This window comes from Chinchilla lanigera, unplaced genomic scaffold (genome assembly GCF_000276665.1).
Source record: "Chinchilla lanigera isolate Chin_1 unplaced genomic scaffold, ChiLan1.0 scaffold00035, whole genome shotgun sequence".
Classification (NCBI taxonomy): domain Eukaryota; kingdom Metazoa; phylum Chordata; class Mammalia; order Rodentia; family Chinchillidae; genus Chinchilla; species Chinchilla lanigera.
In genome coordinates, this window is record NW_004955436.1 from 4,758,743 (window position 1) to 4,773,650 (window position 14,908).

At 43.7% G+C, this 14,908-nt stretch overlaps 1 protein-coding gene across 1 annotated transcript in view; it reads left to right on the forward strand.

Annotated features, from left to right (window-relative positions):
- Positions 1–6: 6 nt before the first annotated feature.
- Positions 7–14,908, forward strand: part of Clvs2 (clavesin 2) — a 64,635-nt gene continuing 49,733 nt past the window's right edge. Inside the window, exon 1 of the mRNA XM_005389152.1 lies at positions 7–647. Coding sequence (XP_005389209.1) covers positions 259–647 — 389 coding nt within the window. The 5' untranslated portion in view covers positions 7–258. The remainder of the gene's footprint in view (positions 648–14,908) is intronic.

The following is a 14,908-nucleotide window of genomic DNA, read 5'->3' on the forward strand; positions in this document are numbered from 1 at the left end:
CGGGTCGGTCCGCGGCGGGAAGCGGGGCGCACGGGCGCGGTGCCGGGCGGCGGGGACGCAAGTTTGGACCCCCGCTCCCGGGCTGTGGGAGAGCAGGAGCAACAGGGTCCTTGATTGGACGCGAGGAGATCATTTCCTGTGAAGGAGAGGAAGCCGGCGGCTGCCAGGCCTGGGGGCCCCGGGGTGGAGGTGGCCGGGCAGGCTTGCTGTGGGACGGTGAGCCCCAGCTTCCAAGCGAAGGCGCCGGCCAGCGGAACGATGACTCATTTACAGGCTGGCCTCTCCCCCGAGACCCTGGAGAAGGCCCGCCTGGAGCTGAACGAGAACCCCGACACCCTGCACCAGGACATCCAGGAGGTGAGGGACATGGTCATCACCAGGCCGGACATTGGCTTCCTGCGCACGGACGATGCGTTCATCTTACGCTTTTTGCGGGCCAGGAAGTTTCATCACTTTGAGGCCTTCCGCCTCTTGGCCCAGTACTTTGAGTACCGGCAGCAGAACCTGGACATGTTCAAAAGCTTCAAGGCCACCGACCCCGGCATCAAGCAGGCCCTGAAGGACGGCTTCCCGGGGGGCCTGGCCAATCTGGACCACTACGGCAGGAAGATTCTAGTCCTTTTCGCGGCCAACTGGGATCAAAGCAGGTAAGTCCTCAACCCAGACTTGTACTAACAATCCTTTTACTCACCCATTTTCCAGAACTTATCCTAACAAGTGTCATAGTCTTGCAGCTCTGGTGGTCTTATTTATTTGGCTGGGCGACAAGGGAAGCTGGACTAAGAAATGAGTGTTTAGGAGCACCCCGAGAAGAGGGCAGGGCTTTTATTTTTGCTTTTAAAACTCTCACTAATACCCGGTTTCCATCGCATCTTTAAGTGCTTCCTGAAGCATATTATTATGCTGAGATGTAAACTGCTTAATCTCTAACGCGTCCACATTTTCACCTGCTAATGAGTTTTCTGGTATGGGGAAACGAGTAGGGTCGGAGACAACTTTTCCATCTTCCTCCTGGAGAGATTCTTCACCTAGACTCATCCTCCTCATTGTCTCCGCGCCTCAGCGCAGATGTTTTTCTCCAAAGAAAAGCCACGGTGCTCAGACCAGGCAGGTAGTTCTGTTGTGTGGGAGCTTTTCTGCTGGGAGTTGTGCAGATGAAGGCGTAGTACGACGTGTGTCACTTCAGTGAAAAGGAAGAGTTGTCCCCTCTGTCACAGAGCATGCCTGGCCACCCTGAAAATAAAGGCTGACTGAGGAGTTTGTTCTCCACCTGTCACCGGCCCAAAGAAGGTGTTTCCTGTCTGATGTGATTTTTTCATCTTGGGGAAGTTGGAGGCAGGTAGGCTTTTTCAGCGTGCTTGCTGCTGAGCAGAGAGAGGGGAGTCATATTCTCACTTCATCTGCATTGTTATAGAACATGTAGACTGTGACTCTTCTAATTCTTCTGTCAGAATTGTTTTCTCAGGCTGAAGGACATAAGAAATTGTGAAAAGATCTTGGATAAGATAGCTTCATTTCAGTTCAAAGTTAAATGCATGTCATGAGACCTAAAAATGTTACCCAGAGCTAAGAATCATAAAAAGCTGTTTCTTAAAACATTGGTGTATTTTTAGTTCTGTGAATGGTAACTGTGGATGCATCTGGTTCATTTTTTGGAGGAATTGCAAATGACGTTTACAGTTACTGAGAGATTTTACAGATCGTCCGTGTTTCTGGGCAGGGTTCTGAGATTCTTAGAGGTCAGAATCTAAACTAGGATTTTCCAGTGTTTCTTCCTTGAACTGACCATTTTCCCCCTCTAGACTGAGAGCTCTCCTGATTTTTTTTAGGTAAACAAAAACAAATGACTACCTGAAAAATCATAAAGCCTTCAGGAAACTCAGAATTAACCATGAGAAGGGAATGGGGTTTCCTCACTTTGGGTGGCTGTAGAGACCTCACTCTACTTTCTGTCAGCTATCAGACTTCACAGAACTCTCATTAATCACACTTTTTAAAAAGACTTTTTAATCTGCCACTTACATGGTCAAATCATACAAAGTAATGATGGGGCATTAAAATTGAAAACATTTATTTGTGAAAGAGACTAATGTTCCTATTTTGGTTAGATTGGAGTATTTATTTACTTACAGTGATATAAGAACTGTGGAAATTATATATTAATATATATATCTATATCCTTCATTCTGTAATACATATGAGGAAAATTTCATTTGGAGAGACTTTTGGTTTTTCTGTAAGTGAAGCTGTATTCACACTGATGTATAAACTCAGTTGAGATGAAAGTCACTTACAGTTCTCATGTATGTGGGAAAGTGGTTATCCTGGATATTCTAAAGGAAAAATATTTCAGCTTTCTCATGCATTCATATAATCACATGGTATTAGTAATCAAAATCCCTCTCCACAAATTATAATGGGAAGAGATTTGGCACATGGAGTTTCTTTTGTTAAAACTGTGCACGATTATAAAGACAAAAATGTTGTGCATTTAAAATTAAAAATCAGAAGCGGGGCCTATAGAAATAACCCTACCAGGAGCTACAGCTTAGCAACTGTGAGTTCTGTCTCTGTGGTTGGAACAGAACAAGTATAAGCAAGAACTTATAGCACTTCCAGGGGAGAAAGGATGCAAGTATTGCATAACTTGTCTAAATTTCAGTTTTCAACTCCTATATTCTTAAAAGAAGTTTCTCCTTCTCCCTGTGTACCTTTGCCCTATCTTACTTTTCTCTCATTGCTGAGACAAAATTCCCGACACCCAAAAAAAAGGAAGGAAAGGTTTATTTAGTTCAGAGGTTTCAGTCCATAATCAGTTGGCTCCAAGGCAGGGTGGCATGGTAGGGGGGCAGTAGTTCATGGCGGCAGAAGACAGCAAAAGCAATAAGAGCAAAGGAGAGGGGGCAAGCCTCTTTTCCTCGCTTATATTATAAGCAGGCTACCTGCCCTAGGGTGGGTGTAGCGCTCACACCATCTCCATGCCTGTCTGCGCCCTCCTCTTTATTTATTTATTTTTTTTAATTTTTTTTATTTTAAGGATAAAAGGAGGGAAACATTAACAGACATACAACATTTTACAACATATCACAAGCACAATACAGACAATACAGAGTTCCAAACAAAGTGGTAGGGAATTAACAATGGTGGTTGTATTACATATTGATATCTTCTAAGTGGCTTCTCATGAAAACAGATATAGACATGCAATACTGGTCAACCAAAGACTCATTGACAGTTTCTTTCAGCATAGAAACAGCAGATAGAAGAACAACCATGTTATCTATCCTGTATATACATACATACAAAATTTCTCCTTCTTTCCCTTCTCTTTTCCCACATCCCAGAAGCCCTTTACTCTTCGGTGGTTTCCTATCAAGCACCCTCCTCTTGCACAGGCCAAGAATGTTTACAGAGTGAGGACCCTGGCCCCCTGCTGAGTCTTTTAATTAAACTTCTGAATTTCTCAAATTGACCCAATGGATCAACCATCAACATATCCTGGAGCCTAAACAGCTGCCCTAGGATGTTTCCTCTGCACCCTAGGATGTAGAACTGCTGAGTTACTTAGTTAAGCTTCTCAGCTTCTCAGATTGACACAATGAATCAACCATAAGTTCCTCAAATGCACATATCCCAAATGACAGGGCCCAGTGAAGGACCAGCCCTGCCGTCCTGGAATGTGCTGTCCAGGATACTGCAAGAAGATGAGCATTGGCAATGTCTTGACCTCTGCCCTGAAGCTGGCAGGACAGCTGCTTCTCCAGCCAGTGCTGCTACTCTCACCTTGAAGCCTCTTCTTCCCCCGAAAGGGTCAGGCTTGTCGGACTCGACTCTTGTCAAGTTTCTACCTCCTCCGCTCGAGGTTACAGGCCATCACTGCTGTCAGGTGCCTGTGCCGCAAGTGATGTGTTTTCCCCCCTCATCCTCCTCTGTGCCTGGCCGGGGTCTCACTGACCTTCTTGCCCTTATCCTGCTAGGCCCACACCTCTTGGGTCTCCTGAAAATTGCGGGTCTGTCCAGAATTCTGACCACAGTCCTTGAGTTCCTTAAGTTCCTTGAGTTGGACAACTTCCTCTTTTGAAATACAGTATTTTTGGGAAACAGCGGGTGGGACATGTGAGTGATTATGTAGGGAAATAGAAATGAAGTAGGAGAAAATGCTCCCTTTAATTGGAGAACGAAGACATTATTTCCAACTTCCTATGTACAAAGGAAAAAGAAGATTTTATGAATTTTGAAAACAGTTGCAAGGTTCCTGGAAAGAATTAATGTGGACAACAGAAAGATGTTATAAGAGCACCTGAACTAGAGTAGACAGTAAATGTTTGAGTTAAGAATTATGCAAAGTTTTATAAAAGAATTCTAAGTAGAAATTTGTCTGTTAAGTGCTTCCTCCTATTTTAAATTTGTGGGATAATTTTCTGTGCTTCTCAGAGACTGAAAGAAATAAATGTGTGTGAGATGGCCACTGTAAATAAAATATAGTACAGGTTACATTCAGATTATGATGAACAACTGGACTCCTTTGAAAAACCTTACAATAGACAGGGTCATCAGGAAGACTGAAGTAAAAAGTATAATTTTTGCAGTGGATCCACTTTTCAACAAATGTCAAGAAAATAAGGCTCTAAATTGTCAAAATGACTTTACTGTGGCCTGTGGTTCTTTAAAAAAGGAACTGCACTGGCGTGGACAATTTATTGCATCCATGGAGCAGGCTGTTTCTTAAAAAGATTCACAAGATTTTATGTCCTTTCAGGTTGTCTAGCACAGTTTCCGAAAGCAAAGGCAAACAGCAAAGTTAGAAATGGTCGGTGCGGTGCGCCGCGTCAGGAGAACCCGGCAGTCCTCCGTGTGTCCTGTGCCTCGTTCCTTCCTAAACCACAGAGTCCTGCTTAGGACTGGGTAGAAACCTGCGCGTCACCTAGCACACCTCATTAGAGAGAGGGAGGGCAGTGGTCCATGGAGCTGAAGAGAGCGCACTGCTTGAGGAAAGGAAGTTTGGAAGGAAAGGAAGTTCTACAGACCCCAGAGCGGGCGTGGGAACCGGCATCCGAGAAGTTGAGACCCGCATAATTGTTGGGAATATTCCCGAGTGAAATGCTGTTGCCTGAAACGTGAGGCTGATAGGCCGGCGGCGCACTGGCCTGTAAGTTGTCAGGTAGCGGCTGGTAATGCTTTACTTTTGTCGACTTCATTAAACTTACGAATTTTGTATATTGAAGTACAATGAACAACATTTACCTGGAACCCTCTTACTGGTTTTTGGAAGACAATAAATATAACTAGCATTAAAAGGGTTCTTACCACAGCAGTGTTCAGAGAGCACTGACCGTGCGGCGCCATCTCTGGGCTGTGAACGTGGACCTGGTTGTCCCGGCACTGAGGCCCTGGAAGGGGCGGTACGCTGATGGCCTCACGCTGCTGTGGGCCGTGGCCCATCCTGGAATTGGCCTGAAGGACTTAGCCATGTCTGTTCCTATCGTGTGGCTTTTTCATGAAAAAGAAAATATGAAAACGAAAAGGTCTTTGAAGCTTCAGTTTGTCTTTTGATCAGGTTTCTATTCATTAAAATCGTGTGACCCGTGTTGGAAATGAAAGATTATTATGGTGTGAATAGCTTGTCATTTAAAAACTAGCCAGAGAGTGTACAGGTTTGCTTTAAGGCCAGCTACAAAGTTGTTCTCTGCAAATGCAATGAAATACATAAAATAAAATGAATGAGTCAAACAGGCAAGCGCACTTTACCATATACCTACTAGGAAACACTCGTAGTAATCTTTTAGAAGGTAAGAAAATAAAAAAAAAGAAAGAAAGGAGTTTCTTGGCTCGATTTTTAAAAGGTGTATTCTTGCAGTTTATTAAAGTATCAAAATACTTGTCAACTAAAAAGTCATTGTGATGTGCAGTGGGAGATCAGGAGTCTTTATATAAAAACTCCGGAAGCATCACTGTATGGGTGGATGGGTGGATTTTGACTACGTTGAGACGAGAAATGGCAAGAGAGCTGTCTGTGGGATTTTTGTCCTGGCAGAGTTTCCATAGTACAAGGAATATTTTAACAAATACTCTGGAAACTGCAGCTGGTTCCAAGCTCTACTCTTCTGTGGACCATGGAGAAGAGTTGTCCTGAGGGATGTTGGAGGGATACTGTGACACATCTCAGAAAATGCATGAGAGTCTGTAAAACCTGGGGCAGTTGTGCAGCAACTGGTGAAATAATCCTGAAATAGTGACAGAACCCAGAGAACTAACGTCCAGGAGGGTGTTGATTAGCCCTGACCTAAACCGGGCTATTTCCACTCTGTAAATATGCAGTTTGGAACAAGGTTGAAGGGAAGCAGATACTTACAGTTGCCGCAGTGCCTTGACAGGATGCCTCAAAAGATGTGTTTAAAGATATTTTAGGACATGAGCCGACGGTCAGTATATTAACAAGTCATCCTTCGTCAACTAATATATTTTCTCCATTTTGAGAAAAGATCAAGCCCTTTTAACATATATTTCACTACTCTAAAGAGCAAGTTTATGAGCAGAAGGATGCTTCTGTATGTCGGATCCTATGACATCAAGTGACGAACTGAGGAACTAATATTCAAATTAAATTTTAAAAAGTTGACTTCAGTGAAGTATTTGATATGTACCTCAAATTTAGCAGGTACTGGGGCAAATAAAGACACACAATATATACAGTATACCATTCGACCTCTCTGGGTAGAAAAGACCTGCATATCTAAGTAGCTAACTACCAGGGAGCTCACAGCTAGGTACTGCATAAGGACACCATTTGTCAGTACCAGAAGTTCTGGGCTCTGGGGAAATCGTGAGCCCCCTAGCTCATATAGGGAGAACATCACCTGTGTGGATAGCATGCCTTCATGGTTTGTTGTTCCATTTCATTTACTCGTTCGTTCTGAAGTGCTTCTGCAGCCTGTGGCAGAGCACACAAGTCCTTCCCCCATGACGGCACAGCTAGTAAGGCAGCGAGCCACCTCCCTTCACACAGACAGCTTCCAACCCGAACCAAGGGAGAGAGGTGAATATAATTATATCAGAAGTGGAGCTCTGATAATTAACAAATCCATCTGTGATTTCAAAAATCTTGATTAAACGTGAAAATATAGATCATTAGGGACAGAAACCTAAGGTGGAAGAATAAATTTCCCAAAGGCAACGACTACTGACTTGATTAGAGGATCTGTTCTGCAGTCGTTGACGCCCTGATGTGTACTTGTGTCTTTCCAGCACAATTCCCTTGTAAGCTAATTTTTTTGGTAGCAGTAGTGCACAATTCACGCTGACCCTTTTTTTGAGGAATGACATTGTACTGCGGAGCTTTCAGGTGTCTCTTGCTCTCACTCACGCTCTTCCCTTGGCGACGGAAACAGCGCAGTTCAGGCAGCTGATCACCCACAGGCTGGGAGCCAGGCAGCTGAGACTTCAGGGTGGACTTCCTCCACGGTTTGTAGACTCAGCTCTTCCCATCCTGACTTCTGTGCGTGTCTTAGTACTTCTCCTTCACTGGAGTCCCCTGCTTCGGCCAGGGTGGAGAGACCTCAGTGCAGTATCAAGGCGCCTTTGGATTTGACTTCCTGGTCTCCTGGCTTCTGCTATACATGTTCCGCCAGTGAGACCTGAGAAAGCAGAGCAGCGCTGCCTCAGCCTCTGTGCTGGGTGTGAGGCACCTCGTGAGTGGAAAGAACACTTTTCATGAGTTCCCTGAAAAACTTGGCTTCTGACTAGGATTTTCCACTTTCTCCCGTGGTGCTTTTGGATAAAGTGTTTAAATTCTCTGGGAATCTGTGTCCTGCTTTGAAAAAGGCAATAGGGGCAAAAGAAGCTCAGAGACCTCACCAATTGTTTTGAGATTAAGATAATGCATTTAAAGTTGTATTGGAAATCTTACCGTGTTACTCAGATGGAGGTATTGTTATTCTTCCCTCTGAGTACTGTGCAACACTTGGGTAGGTGCATCAGCTTTAGTGCTAAAGATACTCTGAGGCTTAGTGAAGATGACGCTTTTGCGTCCCTTCCCGAGGCCCTGTCCAACAGGAAGTGTTTCTCACATTAGAAAGTGCTGTTTAATGAAAGCTGAGGGGCCAGGGCAGCCGTAATGAAGAATTTAATGACATCGGATTGGCTTAGCGATAAAGGGACATTGTTGGCCCTTGTGCCACTCGGCATGATACCAGGTTGCCAGTTACGCCGTCCTGCTAAAGGGTTGGAAAGTGGAAGGATCGGACTCGTGTGGCCTAAGTGGGTCTTTGCACAGACTGTGGCTGTGCTCCGAGCGGGAGAAGCTTCGAACTCCAGAAGGGAACCACAGGTCAGGGAGCCACCAAAACCTGCTTGGCCAGAGGCAGGAGAGGAAACTTCCCTGATTGTGCGGAAGGCTTTGTGGATGTGTTTTTGGAATTCACTTCATGCAGTTAGCTTCCTTTATAAACTGCAGCAAGGGGGCTCTTGGCTGAGGGAGGGAACTTCCACTCCACCCTGCTGCGTGACCAGGCTCTGGCCCTTTCTCTGGTCCGGGTGTTTCGCATTGCCTGTCGGTGGAGAGGGAAGCCTAGGGCGACAGTGTACGGAGAAGGTGGTGTCAAACTGTGGCACACTGAGGCAGCATGGTCCGTACCCTTGGGAGATAGTTGGCTTCTAGCATGTGCTGTTGTGTACGCCCAGCGTGCCCGGTGCACCTTGGGCACTGAGGCAGAAAGTGGTGCAGGGGGCAGTAAGTGAAATGTGCATGTCACACAGACACACGGATGCCCACACGTGCTGGTTTCAGAGCGGGAGAGGGCACTCGGGTCCCTGCTAGATGGGGACGAGCTCCCAGAGCAGAGTGCACTGCAGGAGTCCAGAGAAGCGTGGATCTAGGCAAAGTGTGAGGAAGGGCGTCCTCAGTAGACCAAAGCGAAGGAAAGGCGGTGGAGTGCACCGGTTTGTTGGGACGTTTGGGACAAGGCCTGCGTGGCTGGGGCAGGCCTGGGCATGGGTGTGCAAGGGAAGAGGTACGATGGTTGGGGGAGTGCTGGGGGGTCTGGAAGAGCTGTGGAGGAAGAGTTACATGCAGGTTTTAGGACAGTTAATCTCACACTAGGGGTAGACAAGACTTTAGGAAGGGGAAGAGGAGAGACAAAGAGAAAGAGAAGTGCCGTGACATTAGCAGTGAAGCTGAGACCCTAGTAGAAAGGAAGAGTTGGTCAGCAAAGACGTTAATATGTGAAAGAAAACAGAGAATTGGGCTAGGTAAATAAATGCCAAGGGAGAAGGAAGAGGAAGACCCAGGAATGACCCTTCATCTTCTGGTTCATGCCGGCCACCACATAGGGGAGCGGGTGGGAAGGCAGCGGGCTGAGTTACACTAATAGGACCTATTTCCGGTGAGGAATTACTACAGGGCCGATGTTTCCATGCCAACTGCGAGGAGGAGGGTGCTGCGTACCAGTGACACTGGCTCTGATCGTGCAGCTGGGGCATTCACCAGTGTATTGGGCAAAGGGAAGAGGACCTGACTCAGGCGCGCTGAGGTCCTGCGTGGAGAGAGGGGGCCCAGGTCTGTTTCCGCAGCGGGGCGGCAGGGGGAGGGGTGGAGCGCAGATGAGAGGTGCGAGTTTGCGGTTCGGCGTGTATCGTGGAACGAGACCGAGGAGCTTCAGCAGCAGCAATCACAGCAAATGTATTTATTGTTCTGCTATGCCAGACACCACTGAACGCTTTAAATATTTTATTTCATTTTTACTCTCCCATCAGTTCTGTGAAGTTAAGAGTCATAGTTTAAAAGTACAAAAAACAAAAGTGTAGAAAATTCGATGATAGAAGAAAAGTCCTAACTGTAGCAATCCAGGTGTGAACATTTAAAGTACTTTTGCATGGAAGGCAGTGGGTTAAGTATTCTGCGTTCCGTTCTGCAAGGTAGCTCCTAGCATCTGCACGTTTCGAAGAGAAAAGGGAGGCCCCATAAGCTCAGTAACTTCTTCGAGGTGCTAGAGCAAAATGAGATTAGAAAAATGGCCAGAACTCCCTATTTATTTATTTAGGATTTTTTTTTTTCTGGTACTGGGAATTGAACCCGCGACCTTGCGCTTGCCAGGCAGGTGTTGTGCCGCTGAGCTAAATCCCCAGCCCTCCTATTTATTTTTATTTGCCACATCTGTGAGTTTTACATTGAAAAGACTTTGAACATTTAAATAAAAATGCCCCAGATTATAATTCATGAACATATAACCTACTGTGCAAGACAGACGGATTTTATAACTGAAAAACCTCAGCAGGAATTAGCTGTTTTCCTCCTGATTACATGGCGAATGATTAGGAGTAATAGAGCAGCAGTCTTTTTCCATGTTTTTAAAAATATGATAGCAGCTTTGATTTCTTTCCAAGTGCAGTGGTCTACAACAGTCTGGTATCAGCTGCAAAATTTCTTGTTGGTGTCATGATTTCCTCTTACTACATGCAGTGCCTAATTCTCTCCACAAATTCAAGTTTTAGAGGTGGTTATTTTGGGAAGCACAATCAGTGGAGAGCTGCAGTGCTGTGCTAGTTTTTATTTAAGGCTGTCTTCCAATGTATAAGGGACGAATATCAGCAGTGGAGCTCATACAGTTTAGGTATCGTTCCCTCATGTGAACACGTGAAGTATTTCACTATGGTGTGAATTACATGTTAAGCTGCTTGAAAAGAGGAGAATGAGGAGACGATTCTTGAAGAGATAAATCTGTAGATGCTGCACATCTTTGGAAGGTATTTCTGGACCTTGGAAGAGCTGATGTAATGATGTTCTTCTGAGGAATAGCCTGCTGTGTTGTTGCTAATGGTAATAATGTGACATGTTTAACAACACAGGACCAGGCGAAGTCAAGAGTGATGCTGACCTGCCCTTCGGATGCTGTTGGCTAGGGTGCTTGTTACGTTTTCTTTTCTCACACATAAATGAATATGATTTGTATGAAGATCATTGAGTTCTCTTCTGAGAGCAAGATGTTAGCATTTTAAAAATTGTTAGATTTACTCTTGAAAACTCCTTTCTTTCCTCACTGACCCGGGGACTTGCTTCGCTTGCTTTGAAATAAAGGGGTATATAGAAATTTTTCTCTTGATTTTGACAGGAGAAGAACCATACTTCAAGGACGTTCATTTAAAAAAAATCATCTCTTGTTTTCATCCCTGACTGATGCATGATTGATGTTTACTACATAGAAATGTATCATCCTTCTGAAGCTGATTTCAGAGTCCAGTTTTATTCTATGGTATTGTGATATTAGTGCTCTTTGATATTCTCATGAATAACAAGAATAAATCATCCTCACAATGAAAGAGCATTCTAAGTTGGAATTTTTTGATTTTTAATTGTTTTACCATGTTAGTATTGTTAATTTCAGACAGTAAAGTGGTTTTTATTAAGTCATCTGAACTTACCCACAAGTATAGCCTTCCTGCTCCAACTTTCCCATCTCTGTAGGTTCGTAGGCTTCAGGTCATAGCGCTGTGTTAGGACATTATGTTTACAATGGATATAGGCCAACGGTGAGGTGATGCTGGTGATATTAAACATGCATTTTTCACAGGTTTAATGCCAGTAAATAATAAAGCTTCACAAAAAAGTTTTATTTTTTTATGTACTCAGGAAATGTTAATGGATACCAAACCACTAGGCTATAAAAAGGCCCACCATACACCATCCAGATGGTCAAAAATAATCTCTTGATCATTGCTTTTTATAATCATGATAGTCTGTCCTAATGATCCTCATTGGCTTTTGAAGTAAATCATTCTTCAGTTCTGATTATACCCTGCCTGGTGTACTATACTTAGGACTATTATTATGACAAATATATTGCAACTAATGTGTATTGAACACTTGCTGTATACCTAGAATTGTGCAAATCCATTCACCAGTACTGTCTTTTTGGCTTTGCGACACTACCCTAACCTCCACCGCTGAGAGAGTGGGAGAGGTGCAGTTCCTGCTCCTTTCAGACAAAGGAGCAGCCTCTTGATTCTCAGCTCATGACTTACCGAGCGGCATGGCAGGGTCTTCGTCCTGAAGTCTCCTGCTCCCTGTGCTTGGTTAACACTGGAATCCTGAAGAAGGTTCTGTACCGAATTCTGATTTACTGACGGGGGTGGGGATGAGGCTCCGAGAAGGTGAGAAATCTCTTGAAGTTCTACTATTAATTTTTCTTTCCTTTTTGAACTACTACATTGTTTGCATTGCCTCTAAATGTTTCTATTTTTAAAAATTATTTCCTTACTGTTGGATCTTAAAAAATACATTATTTTGTCCCCTCAGATATTAAAAGTACACATTAGTCCTTGAAATTTAAAGTTTTCTGAACAGCTCGGTTTACTTTTGTTTTCGTTTGTTGCACTTTTGTACTATTTAAATTCTTTTTAAAAGTTTTTCTTTTATTAGCGCATGTTTGCAGTGATGGTGCCATCCCTTGCGGGGAGTTGATACGTGTGCATTCCTTTTCATCCCACTCTCCTGTTCTCTCTTCCTCTGGCTCTTAGTCTCTTTCGCGTTTGAAGAAGACACATTCTGCCTGTTACCTAGTAATTACCTACTGCTTATTACCTTTAATTTTGTTCTTCAATTTATTTATACTTTGGGTTTCTCATATAAGAAACATGTAAACTTGCATGTTTGATGTATTTCACTTAACACTACAGTCTCAAGGTGCATTGGTTTTCCTAAAAGTGACTCTCAAGTATTCTAGTTTATGCTAGGGTAGTACTCCATTGTATGTAAATGCCACATTTTCTTTGTTGATTCATCAGTTGATGGACATACTGGCCGCTTCCAAGATTTAGCTGTTCTAAGCTGTGCTGCTATACACATGGGTGTGCATGGTTCACTGTAATATGATGTCTTTAACCCTTTAGGAAGATACCAAGGACGGGACCACTAGGTCAAATAGAATTTCTAGTTTCAGTGTTTTGAGGAATCTCCATACTGATCTCCACAGTGGTTGTGCTAGTTTACACTCCCAACAGTGCAGAAAGGTTCCTTTTCCCCCACGTCCCCACCAGCATTTGTCATTGTCTGATTTCTTTTTCTTTGTTTTTTTGTTTTGTTACCGGGAATTGAACTCAGGACCTTGTACTTGCCAGGCAGGCGTTGTGCCACTGAGCCATATTCCTGGCCCTTTGATTCCTTGATGATAGCCATTTTTTCTGAAGTGAGATGTAATCTCAGTGTTGCTTTAATTTGCATTTCTCTAATGGCCAGTGATGTTGAACATTTCTTCATGTACTTATGTAGCATTTCAACATGTACTTCATGTACTAACTTCTTCTGAGAAGTGTCTGTTCATTTCACTTTCCAGTTTTGATTGGGTCTTTTATTTTAGGTGGTCTAATATTTTTGACTTCTTCATATAGTCTAGATATTAGTCCTCTGTCTTACGTATAGAGATCAGTGTGGAGATTCCTCAAAAAGCTAAAGCTAGAAGCTCCATTCAACCTTCCTACTCGCATTCTAGGTACCTTCCTCCAAGAGTTAAAGACAGCAAATAAATCTTGGAAGTGGCCGAATGTGGCACTTACACACAGTACAGTACTGCTCTGCCATAAAGTAGGAAAACTTGACTCATTTATGGGAAAATGGATGCACCTTGAGCTGGGAGGAATAGCTGGAAAAATTTGTTTCCTAGGGCGTAGGTCATCGCTTCACTCTAAGCACTTGCAGTCTCGAGAGTGAGCCGGATGTTTCCTCTGACTGCAGTGATTTCACTCCTAACCCAGCCTCTCCACACCCCGCTTCAGCCCAAGGTCCAGGTCTCTGTAGCTCTTCTCAGACTTCACCTGAATGTTTCAGGACAAAACATCTTAAATTATGGGCTGTACAGAAATTGAAACTGTTAACATCCTCCATCCATTTGTTGAATTCTTTTAAAATACTCTATTTTAGAATAATTGTCTGATACTTCTCTCAACACTGACTGTATTATGCCCTCCATCTCTTTGATCGTAGGGTCTAAATGCTTTGTATTCCAGAATTTTCCGTGTTGTTTTCTTCTGAGTTTAGAATCTATTGTTCAATCTATTTTACTTGGTGTAACTTTCAGAGTGTATTACGGGTTTCTCAAATGCAACAGATTATATTCAAAATTTTACATTTCCACTCATCTCCCAAAGATTTTTGGATTAATGTATAATTGATTTTTTTTTTTTTTGTACCCGGAATTGAACTCAGGACTTTGCACTTGCCAGGCAGGCACTTGTACCACTGAACTATATTCCTGGCCCTGTACAATTGATTTTGATGAAAGATTCCTCAGGTTCTGAAGCTGGAATCTGTGTGTCATTCTTTATTCTTTCTTTGATTTTAGTGTCATCTACTCAAATACCAACCTTTAATGTGCTTACTTCTACAGTGCCTTCTGTTTGGCTTATGTTTGTTCTTCTGTTATCTTTCTGGAGCCAATATCTTAATCTACAGCTAGGGTCCTTGCTCCCCAGTCTTGTCCCAGTTCAGGAACTGGTGTACTTACTGGGATTCTAGAACGTGTCAAGAATTGTGCTTTTGTGCAAGAAGAAAAGCTAAAGGTCCTCCCCTAGTTTGGATGACTTGCATTATCATAGAGGGGCACATTTGCACTGTTGGTTCATGCTGACTTCCCTCTCTTTCTACCCTGTCACCTTGCTTTCTTTCATCTCCCAGACACAAACGTGGTGGAAGTTACTGAAGTCTGCTGACACTTTTCTTCATAGTTGTCCCCTAAGTGCTCTTGCTTATTGCTGAGCCTTCCAAACCTCATTCTTCAGTTTGCCAATCTAGTTGGCCGTGGGTTTCCTCACCCCCCCCGTGCTGTGGGTGCTGAGATCCCTCTGTAAAGTGGCTCGGAATTTGCATGTGATGTGCCGAATACTGTCACTCATCTCTGGTTAAATGGTCTCCTGATTACTT